The 18,203-nt window shown below is 35.6% G+C and overlaps 3 protein-coding genes across 3 annotated transcripts; 2 read left to right on the forward strand and 1 right to left on the reverse strand.

The window, feature by feature from the left end:
• Window positions 1–5,483: 5,483 nt before the first annotated feature.
• Window positions 5,484–15,105, forward strand: LOC113226708 (N-acylneuraminate-9-phosphatase). Its single transcript, XM_026459429.1, has 5 exons — window positions 5,484–5,640; window positions 9,054–9,228; window positions 10,324–10,408; window positions 11,772–11,994; window positions 12,121–15,105. The coding sequence occupies exons 1-5, from the start codon at window positions 5,533–5,535 to the stop codon at window positions 12,286–12,288; spliced, it is 759 nt and encodes a 252-aa protein (XP_026315214.1). The 5' UTR covers window positions 5,484–5,532; the 3' UTR covers window positions 12,289–15,105.
• On the forward strand, window positions 5,529–8,412 carry LOC113226707 (neurochondrin homolog). The gene has a single exon (XM_026459428.1). The coding sequence runs from the start codon at window positions 6,003–6,005 to the stop codon at window positions 8,214–8,216; it is 2,214 nt and encodes a 737-aa protein (XP_026315213.1). The 5' UTR covers window positions 5,529–6,002; the 3' UTR covers window positions 8,217–8,412.
• Window positions 15,106–15,208: 103 nt separating the features above from the next.
• LOC113226709 (39S ribosomal protein L11, mitochondrial) lies at window positions 15,209–17,072 on the reverse strand. The gene is made up of 4 exons (XM_026459430.1): window positions 16,779–17,072; window positions 16,485–16,674; window positions 15,637–15,803; window positions 15,209–15,352 (listed from the first exon to the last, which is right to left on the reverse strand). Exons 1-4 carry the CDS (start codon window positions 16,911–16,913, stop codon window positions 15,254–15,256), a joined length of 591 nt encoding a protein of 196 aa, XP_026315215.1. The 5' UTR covers window positions 16,914–17,072; the 3' UTR covers window positions 15,209–15,253.
• Between the last annotated feature and the right edge of the window lie 1,131 nt (window positions 17,073–18,203).

Below are 18,203 nucleotides of genomic sequence, written 5' to 3' on the forward strand. Positions count from 1 at the left end.
AAATTCACGATGAGCTTTTCGGTGAAGGAAAACATTGTGATCGTGCAGATTCCCTGCACGCTCGGACGGAATACGTGTGAAGTCCCCAACCCGCGTTGGGTCAGCGTGGCGGACAATGGCCTGAGAGGAGACCCGTGCCCAGCAGTGGCACTTTTCAATTGGTTGATGATGAGATAATAATCAACCATATTCTTGCTACGAGTTTCACTGAATGTCCACAAATATAATCTAATATAATATAATCAAAGAAGAATTGTAGGTATCTCTTAATAAACAGATAAATAAAAAATCAGTAGAAAGTTAGTTAGAACCTACAAGCATACATACCTACAAATCGCAATCTTGCTTCGATTTCTGGACAGTGGGAGTACGGTAGGGTAAACAAATGGGTATCGGGAGGACAGAAGACCGCGGAACCGCACGGCGCGCCCGTTACATGCCTCACCCGCCAAACGCAATACATCTACGTCTCTTGTTCACCCATGTCGAACTTCAAACGTGCTCATTGTTTACCGTCCTAAGGTAAACTAGCTTTTCGTCGACACCCGTTTGAACTCGGGAAGTAATATATAGTTAGCCAGCTTTTGGGTAATTTGGAGTGAAAGTTAGATTAAAGTACACTAGTTTTGTACTAAAATACTGTTACACGTACTTAATATGTAGTTTTTTACTTATTATATTTATTTATCATCATCATCATAATTTAAGCCAAAAGACGTCCACTGCTGAACATAGCCCTCCTGCAAAGAATGCCTCAACGACCTGTCCTGTGTTTGCATCCAGTATATTCTGTAATCTGTAATCCAGCGGATTCCTGCAACCTACACCAGGTCATCAGTTCACCTTGTGGGTGGGTGGTCTCTTTTGCCCGGTTGCCACTCGAGAACTCTTCGGTCCTATGGGCCATCTGTTCTGCGAGCATTGACCCAAAGCTAACTGCCACTTAAGTTTTACAATTCTTTGGGCTATGTCAGCTACTCTGGTTCCCTCGCGGTTAAGCTCATTACTGATTCTCTCAGCGAAACTCCGAAAATAGCCCTTTCCATCGCACTTTGGGTGACTTTGAGCCTTCTGATGAGGCCTATGATGAGCGTCCACATCTGTGCCGTAAGTCACCACTGCACTCGTCGAAGACTTTTGTCTTGAGATTGTTAGCAAAATCTACATAATCAATTATTTAATTTAAAATGCTTATTACTACTTGCAATAACTATCAGATTTTAAAAGTTGCCCATTCGATTTGGGTATAATCAATAAAAAAAAACATAATGGCAATACTAAAAGATATTGGTGGTGTCTTGTGCCGTAAAAACCAATAAAAATAGAATTGGTGGGGAGGTTCGAAAAAGAGATGCGAGATAGAAGTGAATTAACGGGAGAAGCGTTATTTTCCTGAAAACATATATGTTTTTACGGGTTTTGAGCGCTGCATCCGATTCGTATTCGTTTCGAATCCGATATTATACAAATCTAGAAAACTTCGACCCACTTCGGATGTCACTTGTGCACTAAGTCCGGTTCGAATCCGAGAAAATACGAATATCGCTTATACACCTGTACAAGCGATATTCGTATTTTCTCTAGGCAGAGATAAAATGATTCCGTGACATTTCGGACCGCCATTTCGGATTCGGAACTGATACGAATCGGGCGTAGTGCGCAAACGCTCTAGGGATTCCATACCGGATTACAAATAAAAAATGATATGCTTATGCTTGACACTGTGTATTTTTACAAGATGATATGGCGTAACTTCCCGAACGTTGCCCAGCCTAATCGGAATCGACGATTGACCTCTTTTTGGAAGTTAGACCTACCTAAATATATAAATATGATATTTATTACACGTAGGTAATCCGATATAGTGTGTATTATATTTCAGCCGATCCTCGTAAACGCAAAGAATGATTGATTATCATTCTAGTTAAAGAACTCAAAAGAACAACTTTGTTTAAAAACAAAAGATATTTTCTCCGTATTATAATATGTGCGCGTCCACTACGACACTTTGAATGTAAAACCAACATTTAAATTCGCAAACTAACATTTCTTTTTTGCTGAATTTGTTGGCTACCACGCGAACAAACCAGCTGATATAGGCCGAGATTTTTATTATATACCATTTTGCTTGTTGTGACTCTAGCCTTATTTTTAAAAGATGGTTATTAGTTAGTGGACTTAAAGCAAAGAGGACGAATTTATACAAAATAATAGTAGAAATAAGATAAGAACTACGATATCTACACAGATAAATAAGAATCATCTCTCTCGTACCCACCCGTTATGGTAAAGCATGTTATCCCAGCGAAACAATGTTGGTAAAAGAATTTCTGTGTTCACGAAATGACGTGTCCCTTGATCGTAACTCATCCCGGCTTCCTCATATTACTTTCATATGTTGCTCGGAGGTTTATACGCAACTTAACCGTATGTGCCAGACGACAAAAACCAAAAATGATGTGTCATCTTACGAACCAAACTTTGGAACAAATTCTATGCGAGCTTTGAGGAAACGTAACGCTTGTTCTGTTCTTGGTTGAAGGATCTTTCTCCTATCTCTGAATGAACGAAATTCAGAATACTTTGATGGAATCAGGATAGACATATCTAGATTTTTTTAGGCAATGTACGTAAACTTATATTAAGATTTTGTGTAAATAATAATACCATACATAATATGAAACTGAACGCATGTAGGTACTGAATTATTCTTGTTATAAATCAGGAGTAAAGCGAAAGAAAATACCTGCGGTTGTACCCCAAACCAACTTTATTCCTCGTCACATCATGAGGACAGTGTTTCGTTCCCCGCCTAGGCTATTTTTAATTAGCAGGAGCTTCTAACGGCGGAATGGATAACAACAAAATTAATATACCTACTAAAAGTATTTTCAATATTATTGGAGTTTTACAAATTGCTCCCCTCATCGAAAAATGGCATAAGCTGAATTACGTCAAACATGTTTATTGCTCCATTAGATACAGAAAAATATAACCCACAGTCTCTCCAATTCTTGTAACTCTATATACAAAATTAGTCGATAGAGTTACAAGAATCGGAGAGGATGTGGATTGCATTTTTTAAGTCTAATGGAGCAATAAACGTTTTTGACGTAACTCCACTTATGCCATTCTTCCATGAGGGATGCGAAATGTCAATTGCAACATACGACTTCAATATTTATCAATATATATTTTCAGAGTGTATTGATTGATTTTTCTTTTATTTGTAACATGCATAGCTTCTAATCAACAGTCGCAAAAATGTGTCCCACATATATAGATACATGTATATAGCTACAAGGAGCGATATAGAGTTGTTAAAACCACCAAACATTAATTATTTACTTTTTTCGAATTCAGGATTTCACAGGCCCTTACACGCTTTCGGAGTGGATAATGATATTTATAATTATTATTGTGACTAAATGGAAATTATATCGAAAATTCGAAATTTAATTACTTTTTTTTTAAGACAGAGAGTCTCCTCTTTATTCTATTTAGATGAATAAGAACAGCCGTACATAGCACAATTCACGGCCATCACAAGAGCAGTAAGGTACGTTCGTAACAAATAAATTTAACAAACAGTTTATACATCAACGTGTTGTCCTTAGCGAATGGCTCGCTGACAGCCTTGTTGCCGTTCCGTCAATGTGAATGTCAATATGCGGGGCGCGGTGCCGTATCTAAATCCAGGGAGGGGCGAAAAATAACCGTTCTCCAATTATTAATACAAAGATCGAACTCTTAGGAACAATCCTTCGATCCGGCCGGATTCGAACCGACGGCGACGTCTCCTAGCAAACCGTGCCAAACGCTTTGCCACCTAAGCCACGGAACGAACCAGCGGACCTCACGAATTTTTTAATGTACTTGTTGTTGAATCTTTGTATAACAAACTAGTGGTGTAATTTCACAAAAAATTATTAAATATCAATTCAATGAAAAATTAAGTAACCGTTCTGGTTACTTTTTTATTTTCTGCTTTGGTAAGAGGTCAGTTATCACCTGCATTTTTTTACAAGACAACATTAAAATTACTTTAAAATCTAACTTTGACTTACTAGGTCAGTAGTTTTGTCCTACAATGCAGTAAAACCATTTCCAGAAATCCGGAATTCGAAAAAGTAATTAATTAATATTTGGTGATTTTAATATATCTAATGTACATATACATGTGGAATACCTTTTTCCGACCATTACATAAAAATAAATACAGCGGTGTCGCATAAACCTATTAAAGATTTAATTAATTAGATAATAATTGTATTTAATTTTTTTTTTAAATTGATATTCAATTATTTTTTACGTGAATTTTTTTATGTGAAACTAGTGGAATTGTATTTTAGTATTATGGCCATTTATTAGTATTATAACGTGATTAAATTTCGGAAGGAACAATAAACTCGCGTCATATGTGACAATCACAAAATTAAATAAATAGCCAAAATGAGTAATGACAATAATAACAAATATACCTAATATAACTAATAACAAAAACATTATAAACTTATTTACAGCACTTTGATTATGTACATAAATTGAAAGTTATTGTAATTTAATATTTTAGCAATGGTTGTACACTGTGATGGTTGTTTAAATTGGATGTGGTCAGGTTTTGGGAAGAATTTTTAACTAAATTGAGATACGAATAGAAATAAGTTTTCTCATATAAACTGTGACACTCTCTAATTAAGAGTTGATTTTCCCAAAATTGTTTTCATTAAATAAAATTGTTGTCCAAATTTCCCATTTCCATCTTTAACTGTTTAGATTGTGTGTTGATCATTCAATCAGCCTTCATTGATATATATATTGTGTATTTGCTGCCAATAATGATCTATAGTTTCTGCTTTATTATGTTATCTCTCGCAAACTCGCAATGCGTAAACACAATCCACAATATTCCGGAATACGGGCTTTAACTTCTTTTATGTTAAATGAACGTAAGTGTAGTTATTGTAAATATTTACTGTCTAAATAATTCCAATTTCTGTTCTTCTGGGATATTCGGATATCAGTCTAAGAATTATAGAATTATTAATTCACATAAATATAGTCACTGACAAAAATGCGAGTCACTGCTTCCAGGAATTGCAGCTTATGTACGAATGGAAATTAGCTACTCTATTTTTTAATCCTACCGCCATACAGCAATAAAAAATAGCAAGTAACTTTAGTTAACTCCATCTGTTATCGTACATGTAAACTACGTGCAAGTAGTGTAGTCAGTGCGAGTACAACTGATATTCTTGCTTAGGTCAGCTTTGTTGAGATTAGCGACAAAGAAGTAAATTCATTTATCAACAGGTAGCGCTGTCTACGCATTGTCGAAGAAAAAGACAGCAACATAGCGATAAACGTTAAACCCATTAAGTGGAAGCAAGATAGACTATATAATGAACGAATGATACAATTTGCATTACGAAACGAAGGCGAAGGACGAAGGAAAGGAACGATCAGTACAGTACAGTATTTTTCGCCCTGAGTGAATCGAACTGTACGCAGAAATTATTGTTTTATTTTATTATGGCCTGTGATTCGTATGATGAAAATTGCGATGTATCCGCTATTTTCTTTGATTTAGACAACACTTTAATTCAAACAAGAAAAGGTGACAGCAGAGCCTGCAATAAGGTTTGTAACATTTTCATCACTTATTGACATTGCCACGGTCATGGGTATTCGGACCGAACTGCGCGCGCTGTCACCCTCCGCGGTTTTCTATTACGTCGTTGCGTTGATCGCGTTGATTTGCTTTTCTTGTGGAACACCTCAGCACCCTCCTTGTTGAACGTTCATCGTTCCAGCGTGTTTATAAATAGAATTTTCATAGTTGGTGAACGTGAGCTCGACGTCCAGATTTAGATATTTTGGAAGAGAACACGTGCTAATTATAAACGTGATGTAGATCGAGCGGCGTGGGCACGATTCAGCTCTTTGCTCTCAGTGGAGTGCGATCTGCAGCACCTCGTGTTCGCCCTCAAGTGCTTGTGAAAATGGGTGATATATCGGAGCCAATAAAGAAATGCGTTCTCATACTCAAATCGGCGCAAAGCGACACAGAGAAGTTCGCTGCGCTCTTTATGGTGACGAAACTTGTGAAAGGAAAGGATTGCAACTCCGCAGCTAAAAAAGCGCTGTTCGAAGCCATTGGCTTCAAGTTCTTGAAGAAGCTCCTAACAGGCAACAGTGTGCAAGATGATTGTCCGCCGTCTGTATACAAATCCGTCGCACTCTCTGTGCTCACGTGTTTCTGCAATGAACCCGAACTTGCTACTCATCCAGAAATGCTTGCTAACATACCAGTTTTCCTTGACATAGTACAGACATCAGATAATGATGATTATGATGATAACCTAATAATTATTAGTGAAGCTTACACTTGCCTGCAATGCATAGCTGAACATGAAGCTGGTCAAAAAGCCCTCATTGAAGTCGGTGCCATTAAGAAAATGTCAGAAATTTACTCTCACCAAAGCTTCCAAACAGATGAAGCTCTTAATATTCTTGTGAAACTGGTGAGTCGGTATGGCCCTGCGGCTTGGGGAAAGGACCCCAAACCATTCCATTCTTTGGTTAACAAAATAGCTTTGGACTTTGCTACTGATCAGTCAGACAGGAAATTTGAATTGGCAAATGTACTTAGTTCTCTTTTGTACAGCTGCAGCAAAACAATTGTAGGCCCCAGTGCAGCGGATGAAACATGGCCTCAGAGCATTTACAGAGCATTGCATGACATTCTCACCAGCAAAATTGGCAAAAACCAAAGAGATCCTGCTCTAAAATTGGCTGCTAATGTTGTTGATGTGCTTGGAGTTGAATGGTGTTTCAGTGATGAAGAGAATCCAAAAAAATGTTTCCTGTTGCTACTTCAACTTTGTGCCATTGAAGTAAGAATGCAACTTGAGGACAGAAGTTTCAAACAGGCCTTTGCAAACGCAGAACTGGTTACAGCTTGCTTTATCATTCTTGAACTGTGCATTAATTACATGGCTACAGATCAAGTAGATTTGGAACAAAAAGAAAAGCAATCAGTGTATACAAGTCTGAAAGGAGCTTTCAATGCAGTTGTCTCCCTCCTAACTAAAGTCTCTAATGATAAGAACAAAGATAAACTTCCAGATGAGGAAAAAGTTTTTGTTTGTGCTATGATCAGAGTATTGTCAGCATGGATAGCTCAAGAAACTACAGCAATGCGAGAGCAAATCTATGCTTTGCTCCCATTTATATTTACAATGGCAAATGAGTCCTTCCATGGTTACAGAGCAAGGAAATTAGCTGAGAAGAATAAATCTGAAGGAGAGCCTATGGTGTTACAGAATGAACTCATGGGTCACATTGATGTGCTCCGTTTGATGTTACCAGCTTTGTGCCACTTAGTTGTTGAGGATAAAGCCAGAGATGTAGTATTAAATTTGAAACAAGAAGATATCTTATATGAAGCTATGAACTTCCACTGGTCAATTGTTCACTACAAAAAGCCTATTGTGCCAAAATCAGAAAGAGGAAAAGTCAAAACTCAACCAGAACCAGAAATGGATCCTCAGGTTCTAGAAGATATGAAAGATTCTAGGGCTGCTATGGTCAGTCTTTGCAATATTTTCATGAACCTCACTGTATTAGCTCCAAAAGTTGTAGAAAATAGCCTCTTGTTTAATACTTTAATGAAATTTGTATTCAATAACTTGCCTGAACTCAAGGATATACCTGAAAACCTTGTACTTCATGGACATTTGGCAGTTCTAGGTCTGCTCTTACTTAAGCAACAAGCAAACAAAGTCAAAAAGAATGACTTCTCAATATGCAGATATATAACATCAACAATTCGATTCCTCTGGGATGCTTATAACATCGATGAATCAAATGATCCTACAGCCCTTGTAGTGTCAATGGGTTACAAAGAACATTGGAATGAAATTGCTGACTTATGGTTCTTAGGCATGCAGACAATGAGTGGAGTTCTGACCCTAGTACCATGGATTTCAGAGTTTGCCATTGAAAGTGGCTGGGCTGAGGGAATTGTGGAAATGCTTGCCAAAGTAAAAGTGGGAAGTCTTCCTCCCAATGTTAAATCTGCTTTTGAGGACTTCTTGTGCAGATTAGTCGACTCTAATGCAAGTGTTATCCCAGTACTTAAAAAAGGTGGTGCACTGAAAATGTGCAGAAGCCACCGATTTATGGATTTAGGGAAAAAATTGTTTGGAGACTAAGTGTATTTGACAATGTTTTAATGAATGTTGTATTTTTTAATTTTGTGAAATTATGTCATAATCTACATTTAACACAAATTGTCAAAGTACTTAATTACCACACCTTACAATGCAAGATAATAAATTATCATATTTACCTACAGAAGTGTGTTCCTAATACTATAATACATGTGAAACAAATTCTATTTTGATGTTTTAAAAAAATCTCATTTTGTCAATAAAAACATAAGTATATATATATATAGAATTTTATTGGCTTAATTTATTTAAATTGATGTACGTCTAATAGTTTGGTAGTATGTATATAATTTCGCGTATCAGGTTACATCCTCGAAACTGTGCCAAACTGCAGGTGAGTGAACGACGCTGACTGCGGGCCGTTGAACCCTGCTATTCCTGGAACAGAGATACTGAATCACAATAAAACTACTCTCCGAAACATTTCCACACACACACATATATATATATATATAAATATCAATACATCACAGACATCTAGAAGAATTAGACAAGATTCTTTGAATTTTTCCCAGGTCATTAACAGAAACTACTTAAATATTCCCCGAAAAGCGTAATAAGTTATTATTTATTGTTGTATATGCTATTGGCTATTACTAATAACATAACTAATTAGTAACATTTTACTTATCGTGTTAACAAAAACTTGACTCATTCATTCCATCTACTTAAGCATTACGAAAATTTGATTTCTATTATGTAGATATTTAAATGCCCATTGGTAAAATGCACATACGGGTCACGTAACTTGTATCTTACTATTAAAATAGTTGTGAACCATGACGTCAGTTGTTTATTGACGTGTTGTACTTATTTCAGCTTGTGGAGATTTTGCAACAAGAGTACGGGTTACCCCAAGATGTGGCTGTGGGAAGCGCGTCAAATTTCCTGCGGGCCTTCAGGGCAAGGCCGGATGATGACTCTTACGCCCTGGACGAATGGCAAACGCATCTTTGGCGCAATTGCCTACCAAAAAACTATAGACACATCGCCAGTTAGTATACAAAATTCTTAAAGAAGCGTTTTATGATTTTTGACGACCTTAGTGGCCCAACGGTTCGTATTGTGGACGCTTGATGCGGAGGTCCCGGTTTCGATTCCTGGTAGAATCAATTTGGTAAATGAACTTTTTTCAATTGGTTCTGGTCTTGGTGTTCTGGGTACCCCGGAGTGAATTCCGTTGCTCTTTCACTCGTAGTACAGGGAATTCCCTAGTTTGAGACCAGGCGATAGATGTAGTTCTTTAGCACATTATGTTAATTAGTTGCATAAGTTAAAAGTATATTTTAACCATATTGATAAAATATACTGAGATTCACATTTATTTTCTCTAACCCCGTTTAATTGCATCGTCTTATATACAAATTGCATCATCATCATCATCAACATGATTTGCAGAAATTTTTCACGTTGTCCCAATAGAAGGCACACAAATGTTATGGGTAAATTTCCATGTTATTAAGCGACATTTATACTTCGGGCTAGTCATTTCAACAACGAATGATCGCCTTGGCTCTGCGCCCAGAATGTCACAGAGTACATCGGCAATAATCATCGTATAATGGCTGCGCGTTGTAACAAAGACTCTAGACGTAAACAACGCCATTTTGATTTATTTGACGTCAACAAATACTTATTTGCTTTATAAAAATATACCATCGTTTTCAATGATATCCCTTCTCTACCTTCTTACGCAACGGTCATGGAATAATCCTCAATCTAGTTGGGTAGGTACCTCCAATTTCACAGCGCTATATTTTCATCGTTTACGTAAACAGTTCCCACATTTAAGAGCGTGTAGGCGTCCGCGTTTCCAAACAACTTGTATATAATAATATACAACATATTTTTCTCAAATTAAAGACATCTAGCGTATGTGAAAGGGAGGTGACGAATCGCTAACATTAGTTTAATTTAATATTGCAGAGATATTGTAAAAAAACATCACGATGGATGACGATGCCTTCACTATGAAATTGTATATATACAACGTTATTTGTAAACGTACTAATAAAGCTAGCTTTATAGCTACAACAAACATTATTCTTGCTTTCACATGCTGGCTGTTAAATTTACTGTCTTGTTACAGAAAATATTTCGGCCGAATGGATAAAGTTAAGATTTCAGTACTTGGCTCTAATGCCTGATGTCATACATCTGTTAGAAACATTGCGGTATGTTGAATATAAAATTTGATATTTTGTTTATGTTATGCAGAAATATTTATGAATACGACCTGACTCATAAAACTGGTATCTCATTGTGTCTATTCACTTAATATTTCTTCAAAATATAAAAATATACACATATGTTACACATGTCCATTTAAAAGACAGTTTCTCTGTTATTTATACTACTTAATAATAAAAAATGTATATAAATATATGTGTTATATTACAATTTTAGCTTTTTACAATAATGCAACAAAGAAATTGTCTAGGCAGATAAAAAATCATTTTTGGAAAGTTCATAGACTTATAAATAATGCTCCTTGCAATGTTGTGGGTGGTCTCTGAACATTTCAAAACAGCCATATTAGTGCATGGTGTTATGTGGTAAACTAAATTGTTTTCCTCATTAATGAATCATCATTCTTGTGATAATTTCGTTTAACATCGCACATTCATTAGTGATTTATAATCTTTAATTTCAGTCATTGGATGCATGCCTGCCACATAACATTATGATTGTCAGTTTAATACTGATTTTTAGAAAATGTCATGAGAAAGACAGATCCAAAGTGTTGTGAAGGCATCATATTCTTTAGGCAAAGTTTGCCTTATGTAAGTTGATGTTGTAAAGAGTATGCCTTCGCTACTGTGTTGGGCTGGCTTGACGTGCATGTTGCTAATAAATGACTTGTTTTTCAACAGTTCAGTTGTTGCTCAACGAGTGACTAAACTCGGGGCGCCGCGTGCGCAACACTTAGGTTTGAATTGTATTTGTAAAATATGTGAGGAAGTACGTCAGACAGAAGGTAATACTGTCACCTCAGAAACTTAATTTGAAACATTGGAAATAGTTTTGACTCATCTTAGTTTTACTTACAATTCAAGTTCAGACTTTACTTACCTGTACCTAATTGGATTCTGGAAAAAACATCTCCATTGTTTCTACTAATCTCTCAATTAATTTAGTGCCATTTTGACATGAAAGCTTTTAAAATTGTAGAACACTGCAACATTACACAGAACATCAATACCACATTCATACACGGTTATTTCTTTAGAACATAAGCATTATATAGAATACAAGATTGATCAAAAAGTCAAAATGGCACTAACCTAGCTAATAAGTGGCATTCATATATGATTTATATACTCAATATAAATAATATGTGAAATAATATAGTCATGTATCATTTCAGCTCATAAAATGTTCTTGCACGAAAGAGAATGTTAATTAACGTGATGTGTAGAACAGTTCGAGGAATATTCCTCCTTGTGCAAGACCATTTGGCTCGTGTTATCATGTGCTGAGTTTCAGCATGGTCTGGAGCAGGAAATAACGAAAGGCTGGTCGATGAATGTGGTACAGGGAGGATTACCTTCTCGGTCTGATCACGAACGGGCCGTCGCGCGCTCAATGGCAGAAGATTGAACGGCTGAACCTCCGCAAGTACTTCGACTGCGTGCTGGTGTCAGGGGACCTGCCCTGGGAGAAGCCAGACCAGCACATCTTTCTCGAAGCCTGCAAGCTGCTCAACGTCGAGCCACGCAATTGCATTATGGTTGGAGATAAACTGGAAACTGATATAAAGGTGTGCCACAAGAACATATTACATATTTCAGTTAATTTTCTGTCGGTCTGTAACTAGTACCAGTAGTTAGATTTTTATAACATACTAAGATAACCTAGTCATTCTAGCAATTACATCAAATTTCAGGGAGGAAAAGAAGCTGAGCTAGGAGGAACGGTGTGGATACCGCTGCAGAAAGACGATGAGTCTTCAGACCTGCCGGATTTCACAATCGACAAAGTAACAGAATTGCCAGAGGTATTGCCAAATTCGCCTAAACTTAGGCGCTCGAAACAAAACATAGATATCTGTTGATGACATCATACGCCTATAATTCATTACGATTGACTTATATGCTCTTAGGAGTGTCCAGTCCGAAATTTATCATGAGCTCTTTCTCCTTAACTTGGCGAAATAGTGGAGTCTGTAACGCACAAAAATCGATATTAATCAACTTAGTACATATTTCGAAAAAAAAAATTTTGTTGCCTATTTCAAAATAGCTGGCATACGTTGCCGTCCACAGGAGCAAAATTCCTTTTATAAGCTATAATAATGTTTTTTTTTTCACTCACAAGAGCAACTTAATATATGGAGCGGAATTCCGCATTTTACACATTTGAAAGAGTAAAAGTATCGACATTGCACAAAAACCAAGTGCTATATGTAGATTGTATGTACAAAATAGTAATGCACATAAATGAGAACTATTTTATGGGTATAGGTGTGAAGTTGGTGTTAGGTTTCTTTACATTGAAGTTGTGTGATCTTTGTTAATAGTATTCGAAATACAATTATTTTTATTAATAAGGAATATTTTGGGTATCAATTATGTTGCGGACTTTTATAAGTCGAAACTTCACGTACAGGTCTACAGACATCTACATGTTTAATCCTTTATTTGTGATATGGTAACCCTTTATTCGTATGACGTATCGTCAAGCTGACATTTTTACTGACATAATAATTGTGTTGTTCTCTTTCAATTATTAGTGTGAAAGGGACGGCCATATTCTTAGATCTATCAGTATTCGTGAGAGGAAGATCTGAAATCGGAATCGATCCGATCAGGTAGTCTCGAAATGAAATGGGTTTCTGAGCTATATCTTTCTAATTTGTAAGTTAAATCAACTATTGTTCCGATTAGAAATGTCAAAGTTTCCGATCGGCCAGTTGTGAATCGCAATTATGCGTCTCGCCTCGAAAAGACGCAGTTTTCGATCGGGAGAGGCAATCAAAATCAAGCTGCTGGTTCCGTATTTGACCTATGACGTTGGTTCGGGTTATAAACGTACCAATTAGACTCATAGTTACATCATTAGTTTGTAAGATCGTCCATTTCTCAGTTAGTTACCACGATGTATTCCTCACATAAATAGAATATTCCTAAGTACACATCTAAATGTTGTTGAATCTTTATTTTTTGATACTTTTCATAAATATTTTTTTAAAGAAGTTGCCAAAAATATAGAATATATTTTCTGATCCTTGTAGGGTTATATCAAATTGTTCGACAAATTGTTGCATTTTGCCACTATCAAAAATAAAGTGCCCATTTTTTAATGAGAAGGCTCTTTTTACGCAGCGTAAAGTGCAAAAGCATTCCAAAAAAGGCGCTTCTTGATTTGTCACGCAAATGGAGTCGCGTGGTAGTATTACGAATACGAAAGACTACGGCACGATTACGTCGCGCTAGTGCCATTCTGCTTGGTGCGTAATATTAAAGCGACACGCGTTGCTGGAAATGCTAACCTCAATTAAATTGACACCAGCAATTAACACTGTGCTAACTTCGAAGTTTGACAAGTTTGCGTTTGTAATGCCAAAATATTAAGCTAATTTAAATTAAATTCTAAATTAAGGAAATAACACAAAACATAATAATCATATATTTTATAATACATGGTTGGATACCTTGTAGTAAAAAAACATTAACATGTTTGAAAATTACAAAGTGATCGCAATTTATTTTAGGTCAGCGTAGTGTACATAATATTTGCTGGTGTTGAAATATTCTGTAGCACTGCGAGTCAGTGGGTTTTAACCCTTTGTAAATATTTTGAGCAATTTTCTTAGTGGAGTCATATTTATTTTTCTATTTCATAGTCTAAGATATTAGATTTAAACTTTGGTTGTTACACAGAAGTCATTGTATGACTAGACTGTATTTTGTGATATCTACTGTTAAGTAGTTAAGAATTTTTATTTACTTTTTAAAATTGCCGTTTCCTTTCATATTTCTTCAACTACCACTTTAAGATGATCTCTGAGGACCTCTGCTGCGTTTAGGTTCATATAAAGTCAGAAATAATTATGAAAAAATATCGCATTTGTAGTGGCTTCTATTGACAATAATCAGAAACAAGTAAAAAGATTGCACGTCAATGTCTAATGACGGGGTTAAAATATTTTGTTCAAAAAATAACACACAGTGTTCACATTTACAAATCAAAAGAGCTTTCTTATAATCTAAGAGATCACCATAATAGTGATTGTAGTCTAAGTGTAAGATTATAATTTTAATTGCGTTGTCAGTGTTGTTTCAGTTTTTTGTTATATTATTGTTTAGGCTGAAGATTGAAGTTGTATAGTCCAAAGCACATCAAACTTGACACTTTGGAATGTTGTTTATAAGTTGAATTTATATCTTAAGTGTCATGCTTGACATGCTCTTGCCCCTGTACATGTTAGTCATGAAAACTTAGGATAGGACTGGGTATAAGTAAATACACACACCAAAACACAAAAGTTAACATCTGCATTAAGAAAAAAATTGGTGAACTAGCGCAAGATCCAGCAGTAAGTGAAGTCGGGCTGTAGATAACAAAAAAAAATGACAGTAGATAGAGGGGTAGAATGAATAATCGTTATTCGAGATGCGTACTTATTTGTTTTACGTTGTATATAATAGAATACTGTCCCAAGAAAACACTACACAGTTGTTGTTACTTACCCTTAAATACTTTAAAGAAGCTAGAAACTTGTCTAATTCAAATTATTCCTTGGATCAAACTAAACACTGAAGAATAGTTTCAAAGCTAAAGATCTACTAAACGTGATAGATTAATCTCAAAGTTATCTATTTATTAAACTTTAAGAGAATATTAAAATGTATTTTTGTATAATGTCTTCAAATTCCAGTTTAATTCGTTTATTTTGTTCTGGATGTTCATTAAATATAATATTATGTCAAACATGGTTTCTTTTTATAGTAAAACACCTAAGTCTAATGCTTAATGCTATATTAAAATTTTCAATACAATAACTACTATTAAAGGACCTAAGCAGTTCTCAACATTTTTGCTTCCCTTTTTTCTTGTAATAATTTTTTCTGTTCTTCTACAATCCTCTTTCTTTCTTCTAGGAATTCACCATAGTCCTGAAATAAAAAGGAAATAAATATCTTTAGTACCAGGTGAACCGAAATTCATAGATAATGAATTTAAGAATTAGTGCCATCACTAATTCTTAAATTAATAAATTAATTCTTAAATTCTTAAATTAATTCTATTATTTTATGAATAAATAATATTGGTTACCTTTGTTTCAAAAGTTTCATGAGTAAAAGAACTATTTGTTGTGAATTCACAAGAAACAATGTTAGCATTGATGTCATAGACACTCTGTAGTATTTGAAAATAAAATGGAGTTTTACGTGCTTACCTTAGGGTCTAGTTCTCTAACAACTTCAATGCCACAAGTCCTAGCAGTGGCTATCAACATTGTGCAGATTTCCTTGAGCGACTTCCACTCTAGTGGAGGATCTTGCTGCTTTATTAATGCTATTTCATATAAATGCTTCAATGTTATTTTACCACAGATTTCTTTAACTGGAAAACAAAATGTCCATCCACTTAAAAATATTACAATGACATTATGGTAATAGCACACCCATCTCCATCGTCAATGGAAGCTCAAGTTCAAGAATATTTTAAATTTATTCTATTTGTTAGTAGAGTCATGGTTTGTATAAAATTAATTTAAGAAGTAGAGTTATTAATTCATAGTTTAAATATGCTAGTAGACTTAACTTTATGTTAGTAATAACAACAATAATTACAAGGCCATATGCCACAATGATGATCCAACATGCAGGTAGAGAGCTTCACATTATCAAAAAAAATATCTTCTTGAGGCTCAATTTATGAAACGAATTTTTGTAGTGTACATAGCATAATGAACTTACGAGCCAAAATCTTCCGCAGAATTCTTGCTCATGCTCAAGAATGCTCACTCATTTAGTGACACACAGACAATAATGTGATGACATTAGGCCAGTACATGGTTCTTCTGGTCTATATGCCAGACATGCCTCCATTTTTTTGTACCCATCTTCCTTTATTAATTATTCTCATTTTCACCTAATAGTAAATAAAGATGCGAATGAGAATGGTACTCAATGTCTTGAGTCTAGAAGATACCTGTAAGTCTCCAGATGGCATCACTGGAGAAATTTTTCCATCTCTTGAAATCTTCCAAGTATTGCATATAAACTTTAATAGATAACTTACCGGGTTCCATAGCACCCCGATTGACACCAGCAGCCTGCTTCAAGAAGTATGACGCAGGGGGCTGGTGGATTATGAGCTGATATGACCGATCTGCATTCACCTTTACTCTTGTTGGTAAAGGTATTCCAGGTTTTATGTTAGCTGTTCGCTCATTAAAGTCTTTGCAGAAAGCTGCGATGTTGATGTTGCGCTGTAAAAGTATAATAAACAAATCTGAAGTCGCATAGAAAATATAAACCAACCTTAAAATTGTATTTTTAGGTTAGTCAATTTAACTGTATTGAAGGCACTTACCTGACCTAGCATAGGACCTAAAGGTGGCCCTGCAGCTGCCATACCGGCAGGAATATTGGTTCTTAACTTTGAAGAATGGTCTATCTTATCAGCCACTTTCTTCATAGATTTTAGTCTCGCTACGGATTTGGACATTTTGCCATAAATTACAACTACTACAAACAGCAGGAATATTATATGAACAAACGAAAAATCTGTTGCTATTTGCGTAGTATTATATTTTTAGTTAATAGTCATTACATTTTCAAAACCGCGCAACAACCCCAAATAACTTAGATTGATTGACAGTGGAGTGGATTGACATTTTTTTTTAAATTTATTAAGGCTTTGGCAAAGCCACCTGCCTAAACATGATATGGCCGCTACAAAGAGGATAGGCAATTTGAGGTGGCGTGCTTGGATTGACTCGGAATTCCTTAAAAAGGGGCCGCTACGGGTATTCTGGTTCGAGATTCGTATAATTTCGCGTTTTAATCTGCGATTAAGGCACAATAGCACTATCCTATTCCACTTTAAACTAGATTTCACAAAATAATTGAAAGTCAAAATAAAAACGTAACTTTTCCCTCCAAAATCCCTGGATTGACATTATTCTTTTCTTGATAAATAGCGTTTTCACCTCACGATAAAAGTGCATCATTCGCTCTGGACCTTTTGGAGGGAAAAGTGTCGTTTTTATTTTGTCTTTCAATTATTTTGTGAAATCTAGTTTAAAGTGGAATAGGATAGTGCTATTGTGCCTTAATCGAAGATTAAAACGCGAAATTATACGAATCTCGAAATAAAATACCCGTATCGGCCCGTTTTAAGGAATACCGAGTCAATCTATTTAACTGCCTCCGTGGCCGAACGGTTACCATGCCGGACTGCCACGCAGAGGTCCCAGGTTCGATTCCCGGGCCGGTACGGTTACGTTATTATTATTATTTTCGTATTTATTTTAAACTCTCGCCTCTCCCAAGGCCTAAAAAATTAATTTTGAATTTATTATTATTATTATTATTAATCCAAGCACGCCGCCTCAAATTGCCTATCCTCTTTGTGGCGGCCATATTTACAGAAATATATTTAAACTTCATGTTTAGGCTGATGGCTTTGCCGAAGCCTTAATAAATTAAAAAAAAAAAGTGCATCATAGTGCTGCTCCGTTTAGTACGCTTCGAATAAAGCGATTGAAATGTGTAGATTTTTCATCGATATAATGGTATCAACTTTTTAATCTGGGTAAACGTCAATGGAGATGAGCTGTCATTATTTCCAGTGTGGTCTTCGTACTTTTGGGATTTAACGAAGACAGTAAAAATATCGCAATTAGTCTAACATTAGCATAAATTACGTTTTTGTTCTCTGTATCATTATTAAAAGATATTTTGTATCTTATGAATAGTAATAATATTCACACCGAATGTGCATTCCTCTCGTAAA

This window comes from Hyposmocoma kahamanoa, unplaced genomic scaffold (assembly GCF_003589595.1).
Source record: "Hyposmocoma kahamanoa isolate Upper Pololo Valley unplaced genomic scaffold, ASM358959v1 192, whole genome shotgun sequence".
In the NCBI taxonomy this organism is placed as follows: Eukaryota; Metazoa; Arthropoda; class Insecta; order Lepidoptera; family Cosmopterigidae; genus Hyposmocoma; species Hyposmocoma kahamanoa.